This window comes from Sminthopsis crassicaudata, chromosome 1, assembly GCF_048593235.1.
Source record: "Sminthopsis crassicaudata isolate SCR6 chromosome 1, ASM4859323v1, whole genome shotgun sequence".
NCBI lineage: Eukaryota > Metazoa > Chordata > Mammalia > Dasyuromorphia > Dasyuridae > Sminthopsis > Sminthopsis crassicaudata.
In genome coordinates, this window is record NC_133617.1 from 480,649,174 (window position 1) to 480,666,141 (window position 16,968).

Consider the following 16,968-nt stretch of genomic DNA (forward strand, 5'->3'; position numbering starts at 1 on the left):
AAGATTACTTCAGTACAGCTGCAGGTCCATGCTGGGAAACATGTTGGCCAAAAGCTGACATGAACATTGTAAAGTAACACATTCGGAATTATTCAGCAGCTTGTTTTATTATTGGAAGAAAACTTTCTTTGGTTTTGGCCAAGCACTCATAAAAAGTTTTACTCTGCAGAAGTACTGCCGGATTCAGTCAACTGTTGAAGGGAGGTATTTCCAAAAGCCTCCAAACTACAGCATGTCTAACCAACTGAAATCCAGTTCAGGGAAAATTCCATAGATAGATTCTATAGCTCAACAAAACATAGCAAATCTATACAGTACAATGAGAGATGGTTAAAAATCATAGACAGCAACAATTAAGGGACTCAATAGCTTTCCTAAAATGCAATAAACTTGCTTCTACTTTCTCCACTGAAGAAAAATCTAGTTTTTCAGAAAAAAAGAAAATCTAGGCTACATTTTCACAAACAAAATTAAAATAAAAGAGATATGATGCAGGTACAGACAAAAATACATCCCCCTCAATTACTCAACAAGAATATTAATTCAATCCTTAAATATAATTCTGAATAAAAGACCTGAACTGTTACACTGCTCAGATTCACTGATCAAGGAGTGTGCACATGAACATATGTGTGTGTATTCCTTAGATGTCCTGAACAATTACACAAATCCTACAAGAAAAGAAAAATAGATTCCTTTCACAGTAACAAATTGTGCTCAGGAAATGAGATTTAAGTTTCATCATCACTTTCACAGGCTATGATCACTCAGGAGAGAATTAAATACCTAACTGACTAAGAGGAAATCTAAAATGTGCATTTGTACTTAAACCTTCTTATTTTCTATAAGTGAGGATTCCCCTCTCTCCTACACATTTTTTAAATAACATGCGAGATCATTTATCCTTTCAATACAACACTTATCAAATTCATACTATATGGATCATTGATACCACCACTACCCTCTCCTCCCTCTGATTTTTCTTGCAGAGAAACAACATGTAAGGGAAGGGCAGGGAGACAGTACTGCTCTCAAAGTAAGGAACTTCTGATTCCAGATATATCTGACACATCAGTGTTGAGTGACTCTGGCCAAGTCGCAAAACAACTCAATACTTAGGCAACTCTCTAATACTTAAAGTGACAGAGAAGTGGCAACTCCACTAGCAGAAAAGGGAGATTTCCACACTAATGATATCCCAGGACCAATCCCAATCTGTAGAGCATGGCAGGGATAAATCCATGGGGAAGTAGAGAATCATCTTAGTTTAAATCTCCTGGGTTGTATCTAGCCTGGAGTAAACTATTATGCATGTTTTTGCCCCTAAAGGGGAATCATATTTAATGACTCAAAACCAATCCATAATAGCTAAAAGCTACAATTTGGCAGAGGACAATATATGTGGAGAGGAATAGAGGAATATGGATTTAGAGTCAGACATAACCTTAAAGGCCAGAGTAGATGAAGTAATGGAGAGGGACACTGGATAGAGTGCTGGGCTTAGAGTCAGACAGATTAAAATATGCCCCAATATGTGCCTCAATTTCCTCATCTATAAAAATGAGGAAATTATATTCTGTGGCACTTGGGGTTCCTTTAAGCTCTAAATTGAAAAGCCTATGACTATTTTTGTTTTTTCTTTAAATGGTCAGACCAAAACAATTTCTGGAATATATAAAAACATTCAATGTTTATTGATTCACACAACTAGTAAGTATCTGAAGCAGAATTTCAACCTAGATCTTTCTAACTGGTCTAATTCTATTCTAGGTCTCTTATGGAGCTTTATTTAAGAATAAAAAGGAAAGGGGCAGCTAGATGGAGCAATAGAACACCAGCCCTGAAGTCAGGAAGACCTGAGTTCAAATGTGGTCTCAGACACTTAACACTTCCTAGCTGTGTGACCCTGGGCAAGTCATTTAACCCCAACTGCCATCACAAAACAAACAATCAAATAAATAAATAAAAAGAATGCTCTCCTTACTCTGAATCCTCCTCCCAAGTATTATCACACAGGGCTAGCTACCCCACATTCAAAATGCACAAAGAACACCCCAGAAACAGTGTCCATGTAAAGCATATTATATTAAATTTCCAATTCAAGTAAAATAACGAGATTTGCAAGTCAAAACTCTTTTCTCTAACTATAAGTAAAACTGGGTTCTAAAGAAGCTTTTTTCATATTTTCCAAATCAAGAGCATGATTTTATAGATCTTATCAGCATATCTGTTTTTCATATGATCTTTGTAAATCACATGCTAATGGAGGCCCATTCAGAAAAATCAAATCATTCTCAGACTTTACAATCCTTCTGACAAGGAATGTGCTGAGGTTCTCAATTAATTATTAAATTTTCACTGTGAGCATTTAAACATCAGAAATCAGCAAAAACTACCAATCAGAACTTGATTTATTGTTTTGTTGACTGTCCACACTTAAGTGATTAAGAAAATGTTAATGATGCAGATTAAATTTTAAAAGTATATCTTTTCTATTTTTTTTTTTTAACCAGACAGCCAGTTGTTAAACATTTACCACCACAATCCTGGTTCTAATGCTTTCCATAGCAGACATAGAAGGGTAAAAAGAAATCTTTGGTTTGCTGAAGGCATCACAAAATTCAAACAGGGTATTGAAAAACAGGCACATATCAGATGATTTCCTGATGACTCAGATCAAAGTTAAAGTAACCTAGCCAGAAAAGTTATCAAGTTGTTACATCTCTGTGACTCTAAAATTAAACATTTCTGAAAAGGACTGCTCAAGTTCAGTTTATTCCTATGAAGATCTTGTGCTCCACTCATTTATAAAATGTTTACATCAGGAAGTGAAAGGACTTTCCCACACAGAGGAGTTTTTTGGGTTTTTTTTAAGCTTTAGGATATCTGTAGAATTGCCTCCCAATTAGTACTCAAAAATTACAAATACAGCTCTCTTCTCTAATTCACAATGTAATCTATCCCTTTCTTCCATTTCTATTTTGGTTTTCAGTTCAATTTAAAATGACTCAATTTTTCTGTGCTCTCAAAAGTAAAAGTTCAAATTGTTTCCAAAATACATGAAGTGACTAAGTAGATGAATCTCATTATAGTGAAAGCTAAACAAAAATAACCTGTGAAAGACAGAGGTTGAGGCAATTCTAAAAGAAATATCACAAACTCGCTAGGACAAAATAAATCAGAACACTGAATACCTGAAAATTTTTCATTACTTACACACATTTTATTTACTGTGTCATTTTACATTGTTCAGAACCTGATTAACTTTTACTACAGCTAGACTTTGAGGTCACAACTTAATTATTCATTTTCCCATTCCCCAAAGAAAAGCGAAAATTTCACTAGTTTCTTGCATAGCAAAAATATTCTAGGACCATGCTGCTGGGATAGTCTTTGTTTCAAGTTGTTATTATTTAGCGAAGAGGGAACATTGTCACAATCCAGTCCTTTACTTCATGGAGTTTTAGAAGTGATTTATTTCTCTGAATGATTTAAGTGTTGGCAACGCAAGGAGAAATTACACTCAACTCAATGGATAGAAATTTCCAGCTAACCACCAGTCTGAAAGAAAAATTTTCAGCAAAAATGATCTAGTGTCTTAAGTTGGGGAAACTATTATTACATATTTGCATAGCATTTTACAGTTTCCAAAGCATATGACATTCTTTATCTCACTGAATCCTAACAAGAACCTTGCACAAGTATCATCCCTATTTTATTGATGAAGGAATGTGAAAGGAAAAACTCACAAAAACAATCTTGTCTTCAGAAGAAGAGAAGAGATAATTATGACTAGAATAGAGGTGCCAAAGAATCAGTCTATGAAACTGAAGGTCAATCCATACATGGTAATTAATCTCTGATGAAAACTACTTCACCACATGACATGCCTTCAATGTCTACATGACCCTCAATGTCAGTTAATCTTATCCAAGATAAAAGGAAAAAAGAACAAGCAACTCTCTCAATTTTCTGCCTACCTAAGATCATCAATGGAGAGAAGTTCAAAACTTAGCAAATATTCTACAATAACCACTTGAATTAATTTAGGAAAATTAGTTTGTAAAGCTAAAGTCCTAGAGGTGGGAATACTTTAATAAAACTGAATTTAATTTGAATTGTTGGATTAAATTCAACAAGTATTTATTAAGCACCTACCAAATGAAGAACATTATATTTAAGTATTGAAGAAATACAGCACCCTATGCTCCAAGTTTAGGCTATTAGAGAGGACAATACAAACATATGAGGGGAAAATACAAAAACACAAATGTATTATTTTGTATAATAATTGTTTATATAAAACAAAGCAACAAAGTACAATGTAAGATGAGGGATCATTACTTAGAGAAGAGCAAGGAAAAAGGCTTTTACTTTCTCTTCCTTGTACTTCCTCCCTTGCTTCACTACATTTTCAATGGGGAGGGGAGAATAGAGGAGGTGAGATTAGGCAGAAGGCACAGAAAAAAATTGAAGGAAAAAAAAAATTTTAATTGCATAATCACAAAATGAAAAAAAATATGATTGCACATGTATAATCTATATCAGACTGCTTCCCATCTCAGAGAAGGGGGAGGAGGGAGAGAAGAAAGAGAAAAAGGGAAAGAATTTAGAACTCAAAAAAATTTTTACATGAATGTTAAAAATTGTTTTTGTGTGTAATTGGAACAAATAAAATGCTATTTAAAGGATAAAAGAAAGGATAGCACAGAAGGAGGGAAGTTTGAAGGATCTCAACACTCAATGGCACCATTTTAACTAGAGTAGTGGAGGCTTTGTCCTACTGTGCCACTGTTATCTAGACATCAGAAGCTATCTGATAATGGAATCAAACAAGGGTACAGAGATTTCCATTTATGTGTTGCTCCTCATATTCCTCGGTAATTATTTGAATCTTAAAACACAGAATCATAGATTAAGAGATAGAAGGGAGCTTAGAAACCATCTATCTTAGGGAGGGAATGGAATAAGCATTAGTAAAGTGCTTACTTTTACAAATGTTCTCTCATCTGATCCTTACAACAACTCTGAAGAAATAGTTGCTCTTATTATCTCCATTTTACAGTATGGGAAACTGAGACATAAACTGAGACATCCAGAGATTGGATGATGTGTCCAAGGTCACACAACTAGTATGTGCCTTTAGGTAGAAAGCGAACTCAGCTCTTCTTGACTCTTCTCCTAGAGATTTATCTACCAGACCAGTAACTGTTTAGCCACTAAGCTATTATTTACATAGCACTTTGAAACCTGCAGAGCACTTTATAGATCTTATTTCATTTGATCCTCATGACAACCCACATGGTTTCAATTAAGCGATTTACCCAGAAACACACAGACAAGTGTTAGGGTGGCATTTGAACTTAAAACTCCCAACTTTAGTTTTCTAGTGCTTGCCCTTAAATGGCACTTCTCTGTAGGACCTAGGGTTTGTACATGTAACTTCCTTAGCATGAATTGTGCTTTAGTTTGAATTACCTTATGACTAAAAATAATTCTAAAGTTTTGTCCTGTATGCTCAGCTATTATATTCATTTCTAAATGAGATTTTCATATTGATTATCAAGGATAATATTTTAAGTAAAGCATCTTGCAAACCTTAACATGTTACATAAATGTATTCTATTATGAGATCTCCTTTTTCTAGAAAATAAATTGTTTGGTATAAAATAAATGCATAATCTCAAGGAAGATTTAATGGAGGAGGTGATATCTGAGCTGGCTTTTAAAGGATGAATTTGATTTTAACAGGTAGAGAAGAGTCCAAGTAGAGAGAATATAATGAACAAAGGCAGAAAGAAGACCACAGGATCTATATGGGAAGTAGTCCAACTTGAATTATAGTACACAGGAAAGGAAAGGTGACTCCAAATTATGAAAAGCCCCTAGTGCCTGGCTGAAGGAACTTTATCTGTCAGGCAATAAATTAAGAATCACTGAAGGATTCTAAAGACTCTAAGGAGTCATATGACCAGAGATATGTGTAAAATGAGAGCTGATGCAACAGACAAAAGGGAACTGCCAAAAATGTCTTGTATGTAATCCTAAATCGAACCTGACTGTTACAAACAAATGCCATTTGCCCGTAGGACTAAGACACAGACTTTTCATAAGTGCCATAAAAAATTTATTACAGAAAGAACTAGAGAGGTGACGGTGCTTTTCACTGTGAACTCCCAAACTTTCTTGGATTCCTAAAGATTAGGTTTAAACTTATACAAGAAACATTGTCTAAAAACTACCAAATTTATAATCCAAGGAAAAATTAACAATCCAAGTAATCTATAAATCATGTATATATACTTTATTTAGGTTCTCAACTAAACTTAAAACCAATTTATATTTTCCTTTGCTTCCAAACAGTAGTAAGTTTATATTCATTACAGACTAGGCTAAATGTTCTCCCCAACATAAAGGTAAAATTATGTGATCTTGAAAAGAGCCATTTCAGCAAAATTGTGAGAGGAAAGGCCCTAAAAACACATCTACCACATAATACTTAAGGCATAACTATAATTTAGAATTTGAAATCATTTAAAAAGATAGGGTAAGCTGAAATATATCTTTGTATCACCTGGGAATGAATGACTGTCAACACCTTACTTGGAGGAGAATCAAACTTTAGAAATACTTACATATTACTGCTAGGGCAGCTGAGTGGTGCAATGGGTGTGCCAAGAGTGGGAAACACTCATTTCCTGAATTCAAATGTAGTCTCAGATACTTATTAGCTATATGACTGTGGACAAGTCACTTATCCCTGGTTACCTCAGTTTCCTAGTCTTTAAAATGAGGTAGAGAAGGAAACGGCAAACTATCTCCTATCTTTGCCAAGAAAACTCCAAATGGGGTCACAAAGAGTCAGCTATGACTAAAATAACTGAACAACAACAATCTACATACAAACAACCAATGAAATTACAAAGGTTAAACTGGTATCCTGATTTCTAATAGGCATATCATTCTTATCTATGATACATCTTAAACTGGTCCTCTTTATTATTTCTACAGTATATTTAATATTATAAATAATAAGCAAATGTTGAATAGATAAGAATTTCAAAGTAAGACTTCTATTAGCCTAATGTAACTAATAATGTGCTTTTAAGTAACAAAAATGCATTTTTAAAATTCTATAATTCATATCTTCTCTAATGCAGAGTTATTTCCCTCCAATTACTCACATAGTCAATATTTAACACTTATCTTCTTAGAACACTAATTTCCAGAAAGTCATATTTAAATTGAGACAATTTTTCTCCCAGACGCTGTCAGTGTTTAAACAGTAATACAGTTTAGTACAAAGTAAAATTTCAACACTTGCTGAACCTCCACAATACCAGAATTCATTTCCTAGCTACTCCTCCTGAGTCTACCCCAAATGGTTATTTTATGTGTCACTCAATTTAAGCAACCAGTAGAAATAAAACTCAACCCACCCAAAAAAACCCAAATTATTGTCCATAAGATTATTAATTTTTTCTACTGATACAAAAAAAAAAATACACAGAACAAGGTAACAACACTATAATTCTGTGTAGGCCAATATCCTTCCTCCCTCAATAAAATTCTTAAAAAGGTGAGCAGAATGGTGTAGTGTAATGAACAATAAAACTCAGAGATAAAACTTTTGATCCTGGCTCAGCCCCTAACTGCTCTGTGACCCTAGGTTTCAGGGTTTCTCTGGGTTTCAGTTTCCCAACTTTCTTCTGATAGAGAAAATTAAAGGACTGGCTGATGATTTCTAAGATCCCTTCCTGTTAGAGTATTCTATTTATGAAAAAAATGCAGCATTCTCAAGTCACTCTAATGGCCGACTTACCTTTTACCACTTTCAATCTCTGAATTTGAATCTTTACTTGCATATAGTGAAAAACAGAACTGAAGGAATATTACACATCTGAGCTTCAGCTAAATCATGTTTAAAGGAGAAACAGCTATCCAACTTCTCCTCTATTTCCCAGCAAAGCTAATTTATGGGCACAATTCCTTTTGTATTGCATTTTTCTTAAGAAAAAAAAACAACAACAAAAAAAAAAAACCCTTAACCAGAATTCCCCTTCCTTCAATATATCATTTACAGCGCCTCAGTTCCTCTTTTTTTCTGAGAGATTTTGCCTCGCAAATGACAAATGCTATACCAGAGACGTAAAAATTTAGTTCCAGGATTAAGAATGTAAAGTAAAATATTATTCAAATGCCTATACTTATTATGCCTCCAACTGAAGTATTTTATACTAACTGTACTTTTCTTTTTTTATTAAAGCTTTTTAATTTTCAAAAGATATGTATGGATAATTTTTCAACATTAACCCTTGCAAAACTCTGTGTTCCAATTCCCCCTCCCCCTTCTGGTTTGAATAATCTCATATTTTAAAAATTAATTTTTAATTGACACATATTATTTTCAAAACATATACAAGGATAATTTTTTCAACAATGATCCTTGAAAAACCTACCTTACCTTACCTAGATGGTGAGTAATCCAATATATGTTAAACACATTAAAATCTAATGTATGTAACATAGTTATATAATTAACTTAGTGCATAAGAAAAATCATATCAAAAAAGAAAAAAATGAGAAAGAAAATAAAATTCAAACAAACAACAACAAAAGAAGTAAAAATGCTATGTTGTGATCCAGACTCAGTTCTCACAGACCTCTCTCTGGCTATAGATGGCTCTCATCATCATAAGATCATTGGAACTGGCCTGAATTGTCTCATTACTAAGAAGAGCCATGTCCATCAGAATTGATCATTGTATACTATATGATGATCAATTTGATGGATGTGGCCATCTTCAACAATGAGATGAACCAAATCAGTTCCAATAGAGCAGTAATGAACTGAACCAGCTACACCCAGCGAAAGAACTCTGGGAGTTGACTGTGAACCACTACACAGAATTCCCAATCCCTCTATTTTTGTCCACCTACATTTTTGATTTTCTTTACAGGCTAATTGTACACTGTTTCAAAGTTCGATTCTTTTTGTACAGCAAAACAACTTTTTGGACATGTGTACATATATTGTATTTAACCTATATTTTAACATATTTAACATGTATTGGTCAACCTAATATCTGGGGGAAGGGGTAGGGGGAAGGAGGGGAAAAGTTGGAACAAAAGGTTTTGCAATTGTCAATACTGAAAAATTACCTATGCATAAAATTTTTGTAAAAATCAATTAAATAAATGAATGAATGAATGAACTAATAAATAAATAAATAAATAAAAAGAATTGATCATTGTATTGCGATATACAAAGATCTCCTGGCCCTGCTCATTTCACTCAGCATCAGTTCATGTAAGTCTCTCCAGGCCTTTCTGAAATCATCCTGCTAGTTGTTTCTTACAGAACAATAATACTCCATAACATTCATATACCACAATTTATTCAGCCATTCTCCAAATGATGGGCATCCACTCAGTTTACAGTTTCTGGCCACTACAAAAAGGGCTGCCACAAACATTTTTGCACATATGGGTCCCTTTCCTTCCTTTAAGATCTTCTTGGTATATAAGTCCAGTAGAAAGACTTCTGGATCAAAGGGTATGCACAGTTTGATAGCCTTTTGGTCATCTAAGTATATTTTCAATGCAATAAGAAACAATATTTGAGTCTCCTTCGTTTAAAAAATCAGGTTCCAACTGAATATACTGTTACACTGTTGACATACTGGCCAGTTTTGTTGAACTATTTTCTCCCTTTCTTGACATTTTCATACAAGTAATGGGCAGGAGTGGAAGAAAGAATATATCCAGATATGAATATGAAGTGAAAACAAGAGCTATTTTTATGAGACAGATCCAGGTTCATAAGTTTATATGAAATATAAAATTTATATTAAAATATATTAATTACCATAGGATCACATTTAGAGTAGGAAAGAATCTTGGAGATGATTTAGGTTAACCATTTCATACAAATGAAGACTGAAACTGAAGGGCTGAGTGACTGGCCCTGAGTCACATGAGTAGGAAGTAGTAAGGCCAGAATTCAAATTGAAGTTTTTTGGATCTCTTTGGTCATTTTTATGACAAATTACAGTGAAAATCTGTGATATGTGTCCCATCAATCTCACAGAACTGAAATTCTATATCCTAAAAATTAAGGAAGGATCAAGCAAGAACAAATGATATTTTTTCAACTTTTATTCTGAATTACTGAACTTTATAATTTTATTTTAGTGGTTGGACAATTGGGATTAAGTGACTTGCCCAGGGCCACACAGCTAGTATTACTGAATTTGAACTCAGGTCCTCCTAATTCTATCCTCCTCCATTCTATCTACTACACCATCTAGTTGCCTCTGAAATCCATATTTTTAAAACCTAAACTATCTAAAAGACGCTCAGGTAAAATTACCTTGAAGACACCATTCATCAAACTCCCCATCATCCTAAACTACAAGGTGTAGGAGTGAAACATTTTCATTAACAATCACCATATATATCCATAAGGAAACAACTAATGAATCTATGCACTATACGTTTTTGTATATAATGTATAAATTCCCTTTTCTTCAATCCGGAATGAAAGTCCTTACTCTCAAAGAACATGTTTTAGAAACACATTAAAAAGTGAACAATACAGTAAAAGTAAATGTGCAAGAAATGCCAAATGGGACTCCCATCCATAAGGGATCCAGAAAGCCTACACTTGTGGAGTCTTAGGAACTAGAAGACTAGAAACTGTAGCTTCACAAGCAGTTAACTCCTGGTCATGACTAAATCCTTGAAACCTATGGATTCTAAGTGAGAGCACAGTCTAGCTAGGAGAAATGCACTGATCCAGATATCCAGACAACCCCCCCTCCCTACTCCCCCTCTCTCCCTCCGCAGTATATACTCCCTTCTCAATGCTCCCAGTGACAAGCCATAAAAGGTGATGCCACAATCCCTATGTCACATTTAGTCATCACAGGCTCCTGGGTTAGCTCTCTCACCCTTAAATGGTTCTTACTCTACCCCATGACTATCAAACACCCACTTCCAGTTCCTCTTATTCTAGTAATTCAGAATCTCCATCTGCTGACGTAAAAATCCTTTCCACAGCCACTTCCACCCATATTTTCATTGTCATCTTAGAACTCTTAATGTGACACTCTTTTCCATTTTCTGGTACAAACCTTTTCTCAACTTTTATCCATTCTCTCTCATTTGGGAGCTCTAACACACATGCCGATGTTCCCTTAAACCCTTTGGCCTCTGACATCACCAATCTTCATAATTCCCATAACAAATCTCTTTTAATCAGCGTTAGCCACTAAGGATGATCCTACTCAGGATCTCTGCATCATCCATAACTTATCTCTAACTCTGAAGTTCCTCTTTCTAAATATAAATTTTTATTCTTCCTTCTCTTCCGGCTTCACTCCCCCTCAACCTGTACTTCAGCACCACTCCACTCATCTAGCTCTATTCTATTCAATTACCCTTCTTTAGCTTCCCTATCTTTTTCTTTTTTTCTTTTTTCTTTTTTTTTTTTTTTAGGCTGGGGTTAAGTGACTTGCCCAGGGTCACACAGCTAGGAAGTGTTAAGCGTCTGAGACCAGATCTGAACTCGAGTCCTCCTGAATTCAGGGCTGGTGCTCTATCCACTGCGCCACCTAGCTGCCCCCATCTTTTTCTTTTTTTTAAGAGTTTTGACTACAGAGTAGATGAATTCAACTAAACACTTTCCTCCTCCACTTTCAAATCTCTTGTCACTCTGTCCTATCACTATTCACCTTGACAATCTTCAACCCTGGATCATCGCCAAAATTTACTTTCTCCACTGTTCCCAGGCTAGTGAAAGCTTCCCCCACAAAAAATCATATATCTGTGCAAGCTAGGGGCATCAAAAATTCATCTTATCTATTCTCTACAGAGCCCTTTCAGCTATATGGTAATCCTTTCATTCTTCCCTAATTGGCTCTGTCACACTTCCCATAATCATTCCCTCTGTGATAATACTTCCTAAAGTATTTTTTACTAAAAAAAAAAAAAAAAAAAAAAAAAAAAAGTGACTAAATACTGTCCTTTAGATACCTCATTCTCTCATTCCAAAATGTGAAATCTCTATAGGTCTTCACCCATGCTCTCCTTGGCTCCCCTAAGGAAAAGTGGCCTTTTATCTTGTGAAAGCTAATTCTACTCAGGACCTCATCATCTACTGTCTGCTCTAGAAGACAGCCCCAGGATTTATTCTTTCACTAATTTTTTCTCTATTGCCCATGAGCATGATTCGGTCTCCCTTTACCGGCTTAATACATGTACTCTCAAGTGTTTAAATTATAACCTTTTTCTTAAAATATGATCCCATAACTGAATACAATTTTCTGGATTCAATCAGTAAAAGAATGACATCTAAATTTCTACAATGCTTTATAATTTGCAAGGAGCTTTTCACATAAATTATTGTTATGATTGTGTTTTATAAATATCCTCCCCTTTCTATTGGATGCTTTCCCATAGTCAACAAACATACTGAGATCTCAACATCTTCCTTGACCCTGCTGCTCTCTCTCCCGCCTCCCATTCCTTCCCTACTAAATTATTAAATTCCTAGAAAGAATAGTTTACTTGGGTGCCTCCACATTTCAACACACACATATACACATACCATTACACCACCAACAACATACCCTCAATTTCTTATAACCTAGCTTCTGTTGCCATCACTCTACTGAAACTGTTCTTAACTGTCACTAATGACCTTCTAAACTTAAAAGATCTTCCTGAAGCATCTAAGCCGGTGAAATAACCTCTCCTTCTAGATAGCTTCCCTTTCTTTGGCCTAAGGGTCATTGAACTCTGGATCTCTTCTATCTTGGATCACTCCTTGGCCAACTCCTGATGTCATTCTGGCCCATAGAGGCCACTCTTGGGTGGTGCCCAAGGTTGTTCTCCCTTCCCCCTCTGCACTCTATTTTGGTAATCTCATTCAATCTTTCAGCTTCAATGATTAGATCTCTATGTCCAAAGATAAAATATCTAAATTTCTACTTACAATCTCTCTCCAGAGCTCCAACTCCATATTTTCAATCGTTTGCCAGATATCATGAGGTATTTGTTGACCCAGACATAACATTAACATGACTTAAACTGAATTTAATCTATTCTGCAAATGCTCCATTTCAGTTGGTGGCATGCTATATTAGTAGATTTATCAGCTTGGGGGTTTTCTCAACTCTTTCTCTTGTCTCATCTCATACATCCAATCACCTACCAAGTTCTATCCTTCCTGCTTCTTCTTTGGCTTTTCAGTCACGTTTAACTCTATGTGGTCCCATGAACTTTGTACTGGAGGAGTTTGCCATTTTTTTCTCCAGTATGTCCATATTTTACAGATGAACAAGTGGGGCAAACAGGAGTTAAGCAACTTGCCCAGGGTCACAGGGTTAGCAAGTATCTAAGCCAGATTGTGAACTCTGATATTCCTCACTTCAACCCCAATTCACTGCACTACCTAGCTGTTCATAGCCTTTTCATTTCATGTTTATTCTTTCTTTGTCTTAATAATAATTCTCCCACCAATCATTTCCTTTCCATTGCCATCACACCACACTAGTTCAGGCCAATAGATCTTTTCTTGCTAAACACAGTAAAACGTTAATTGCTTTCTCATTCTCTAATCTTTGCTCACCCTAATCCATCTTCCAAGTAGCTGTTTTTCTAATGTACTCTTCTACTTAAAACCTTTAGTAGCTCTCCATTGAATAAAGTATTAAATCCTAATTCTGGCATTAAAAGCTCTCAATCTTGTTTCCGTTTATCTCCCAATACTCTGCTTCATGCATTCTCCATTCTAGTCAATCCAGACTATTCACAGACTTCACCTATTGTCATTTCTTCTCAGGTCACCAGGACTCTGCTCATACTCTTCCACCCTCAAAGGAGGGAAGTTACACCCTCCCTCAAAGACCCAACAGAAAATTCAATGAAAAAGCTTTCCTTGATTCCTCTCCTTGGAGAAAGGACTCCCTTCTTTCTCTTCAGATTTCTCACCACATAGAGAGAATTTAACTTTTAAGGTTTTATGCACTATTTATCTGAGTCCTTTCCAGGCTCCTACATTCCCCTTTAATTATGATGTAAACTACAAGAGATCTGTCAGATAATTGGAATACTCTTGAAATTGAATAACAAAGCTTAGGAGGTAGGCAGTACAGATATTATTAGCCCATTTCACTAAGTCTCAGAAAAAATATATATGAGAAACTTTTTAAAACTCAAAGTTAGAAACTAGTCCAACACTCTTTCTTAAAACTTCCTGGATCTCTTACTATCTCCAACAAAATAGTGTTAGGTTTTTCCTAGAATGGGAGTACCGATGTTAGTACTTCCTAGGAGTGTGGTGGTTGAGGAGTGTTCAGAAGAATGAGGAGAGTTAGAAGCTAGGGTAACTAGTGGACGTTATAAGTAAATGAAGTTAAGTCTGTCAGTCAACAACAAATGCCAAGCACTGTGCTAAGCAAAAGTTAATTGGGAGAATATAGTGACAGGTAAGGTGATGTGGCTATAGTGCTGGACTTCAACTCGGAGAACTCCAATCCTACTTCAGATACTTAGTAGTTGTGTAGACCCTAAGCAAGAAACAACACTCTCTGGGTCTCAGCTGGCGGTTGTTCTTCATTCTTGAAAGACACCACTGTCAGAGTCAGGTAAGCGTTTCTGACTGTGGCTGATCACACCAACTCGAGCTGGGAATGATGACAGCTCCAACGTTTGCCCATTTTCCTCCTCTGACTACCCCTACTCGGATGTAGGCCCTCATCCTCATCACTGCACTACTGCAGCAACCTTCACTTAGAAGTCAAAGTAATTTTCCTAAAGCACAGATCTGGTCATATCCCCACTGCCCTACTCAATTAACACCAGTGACTCCCTATTACTTCAAGATAAAATACTACATTTTCTGAGTTTCAAGGTACTACAGAACCTGACCCCTTCCATCTTTCCAGTCTTCTTTCTTATACCTTACATCCCTCTCCAAACCAGATCACTACCTACTTCCTCAGGACAGCCCGTCTCCCAAGGGAGGCATTTTCCTCGTCTTCTAGGCTGGATACTCTCCTTCCACATCTTGGCTGTCTGACTTCCTTCAAGTCTCAAGCAAAATACCACCTTCTACAAGAAGTCTTTTCCAGGTCTTGGAATCATCCCTCTGAAATTATCTCCCATTTATCCCCAATATATCTTATTTGTACATTTGTCTCCCAATTAGATTGTGAAGTGCTTGGGGTTAGGCCCTGGTTGGGTTGTTTGTTTCTTATTTTTCCCCTTCAGCACTTGGCAAAGAGTCAGACACACAATAGGCACTTGAAAAGGCTCACAGAGTTGACCCATTTTTAAAACAGAGAGGTAATAATTGCATCGACCTCGCAGGATAGTTGTGAGCATCAAAGTATATCACATCTTAGAGTTTTGCAAACATTTACGTGCTACGGAAATACTGGCTGTGATTTTAAATCAAATTTGCCAAATTATAAATCAAAGAAATCATCTTCCAAGTTCTAGTCTTTCTCCCTCTTCAGTAATCGCTCTTCCACTTGTCTCCTTTCCATCCTCATTACAATCACCCCAGTCCAAATAAATAAAAACGGTTTAAATAAACCAAAACCAGTTGAAGCAGGAAGGGACCCCAGAGACTATCTCGCCTATACAGCAGGCACTAGAACAGAAAATGGACTTGACTGACTTCTCCCGACAGTGCCCACTTTACGGGCTGGAGTAGAGAAGTGCTCCCCGCATACTCCCCCGCTTGCCAGCGGACTTTTTCTTATTTAAACGCCTCCTTTGCTTTACTGATTAAGAAATCGCGGTTTCGAAAGACCCGTGGAAGCCTCAGCTCGGACAGGTAACTCCGGGGGGGCGGGGGGAGCCCCGCGTTTCCGGCCTCCGGGTCCCGCAGGAGCACGAGCCCTCAGCCCCCTTTTCCCTCCCCCGCCCTGGGACGAGGCCAGGTGGGATGAATCTAAAACATTTTCTTCCTCCTCTCCCTAGAATGTTAGGACGTTTCAGGTTGGCAGGGCGCTTTACAACCGTATTCATTAGACTTCAGAAGCACGCCAGGAGGTCGGCGCTGGGCAGATCCCCATTCTACAGATGAGGTAACTGTTCAAAGTTAAAGAGACGGGAACAAAAGTCCCTCCAACTCCGGGGTTGGGGAGGGGAGGCCGCGAGGGGGCCCGCGGGGCGGGGGCCCCAGCGGGCGGGGAGAGGGAGATGCTCGGGGGCGGGAAAGACTGGCGGCGGGCAGCCGGGCTCGCGGAGCGGGCCGGCAGCCCTCGGGGAACACGGGTCCTCCGGGCCGCCGAAGACGCAGCCCCCGGGGAGTCCCGGCCGGGCCTGGCCCCGGTGCGCCCCCTACCCTCCTACCTGCTGTCTCGAGGTCCCCAATCGCAGCCGCCGCCGCCTCAGCGGGAAGCTGCCGGTCCATCTCGCGGCCGGTCATGTGAGCCCCGGCCCCACGTGACTTCCTCCTCAGAAGCCGGTCCGGGACCCCCTCACCCTGACCTCCCCCGAGGCCCGGCCTGGGGACTGAGGAGGCAGCTCTGGCTCCCGAACTTCAGCCTCCGGGACTCGGACTCCCTCTGCCCCCTGCCGGCTGCAGCAGGTCCCGCAGCTCCGCCGCCGCCGCCGCCGCTCTTCCACCCTCTTCTCTTTTACCCTCCTCTTCACCTCCCCTACCCCTCCTCCTTCCTCCTCCTCCTTCCTCTTTTCTTTTTTATTCTTCCCTGCTCCTCCTCCTTCCCTCTCCTCCTCTTACCTCTCCCTTCCTTCTCCTTTCCTCTCCCCCTTTTCCCTCCCCTTGTTCTCTTTCCTCTTCCCCTTCTCTTCCTGTCCTTTCCTTCTCATTTGCTCTCCCCTTCTCTTCTTCCCCATGTCCTCCTTTCTTTCCCTTCTTCTTTAGACTCTTCTCTCTTTCCCTTTTTCTCCCCTCCTCTCTCCCCTAATCTTTCCCTCCTTTCCATCTCC

The 16,968-nt window shown here is 37.9% G+C and overlaps 1 protein-coding gene across 5 annotated transcripts in view; it reads right to left on the reverse strand.

Annotated features, from left to right (window-relative positions):
- SNX8 (sorting nexin 8) overlaps nt 1-16,684 on the reverse strand; it is a 46,503-nt gene extending 29,819 nt beyond the window's left edge. Inside the window, exon 1 of one of the 5 annotated variants that reach the window (XM_074281158.1) lies at nt 16,369-16,684. In XM_074281158.1, the coding sequence (XP_074137259.1) occupies nt 16,369-16,444 (76 nt within the window). In that variant the 5' untranslated portion in view covers nt 16,445-16,684. Of the gene's footprint in view, nt 1-7,822; nt 7,933-12,610; nt 12,890-16,368 lie in introns of those variants that run through there. The other 4 variants (XM_074281157.1, XM_074281160.1, XM_074281161.1 and 1 more) reach the window with 4 other exon arrangements.
- Between the last annotated feature and the right edge of the window lie 284 nt (nt 16,685-16,968).